We start from the raw sequence: 230 nt of genomic DNA, 5'->3' as shown, positions 1-230 counted from the left end.
CCCCCCAAAAAGGTGAGCAAGCGCATTCACAGATACTCATTGGCCTTACCCGGTATGCCATGGGGATCCCTCTGAGAGAAATACTCGACCATTTCCTCCAAAATTCTCTCGGGAGTGAGGGGTTCCTCGCCAAGCCACGCTGGGGGGGAAGGGGAGATGGCAAGAGATTAGTAGAGGTTGAAGGGGGTGGGGGTGGGGGTTGGGTGTGTTGGCACGGTCAGGGTAGGGGT

At 57.4% G+C, this 230-nt stretch overlaps 1 protein-coding gene across 1 annotated transcript in view; it reads right to left on the bottom strand.

Annotated features, from left to right (window-relative positions):
* Nucleotides 1-230, bottom strand: part of LOC119587921 — a gene marked incomplete in the record, with an annotated part of 12,160 nt that overhangs the window by 8,668 nt on the left and 3,262 nt on the right. Inside the window, 1 exon segment of the mRNA XM_037936632.1 lies at nucleotides 50-139. Within this exon segment, the coding sequence (XP_037792560.1) occupies nucleotides 50-139 (90 nt within the window).

Source organism: Penaeus monodon, chromosome 23 (genome assembly GCF_015228065.2).
Source record: "Penaeus monodon isolate SGIC_2016 chromosome 23, NSTDA_Pmon_1, whole genome shotgun sequence".
NCBI lineage: Eukaryota > Metazoa > Arthropoda > Malacostraca > Decapoda > Penaeidae > Penaeus > Penaeus monodon.
The sequence above is the reverse complement of the archived record's forward strand: the minus strand, read 5'-3'. Positions and strand labels throughout refer to the sequence as shown.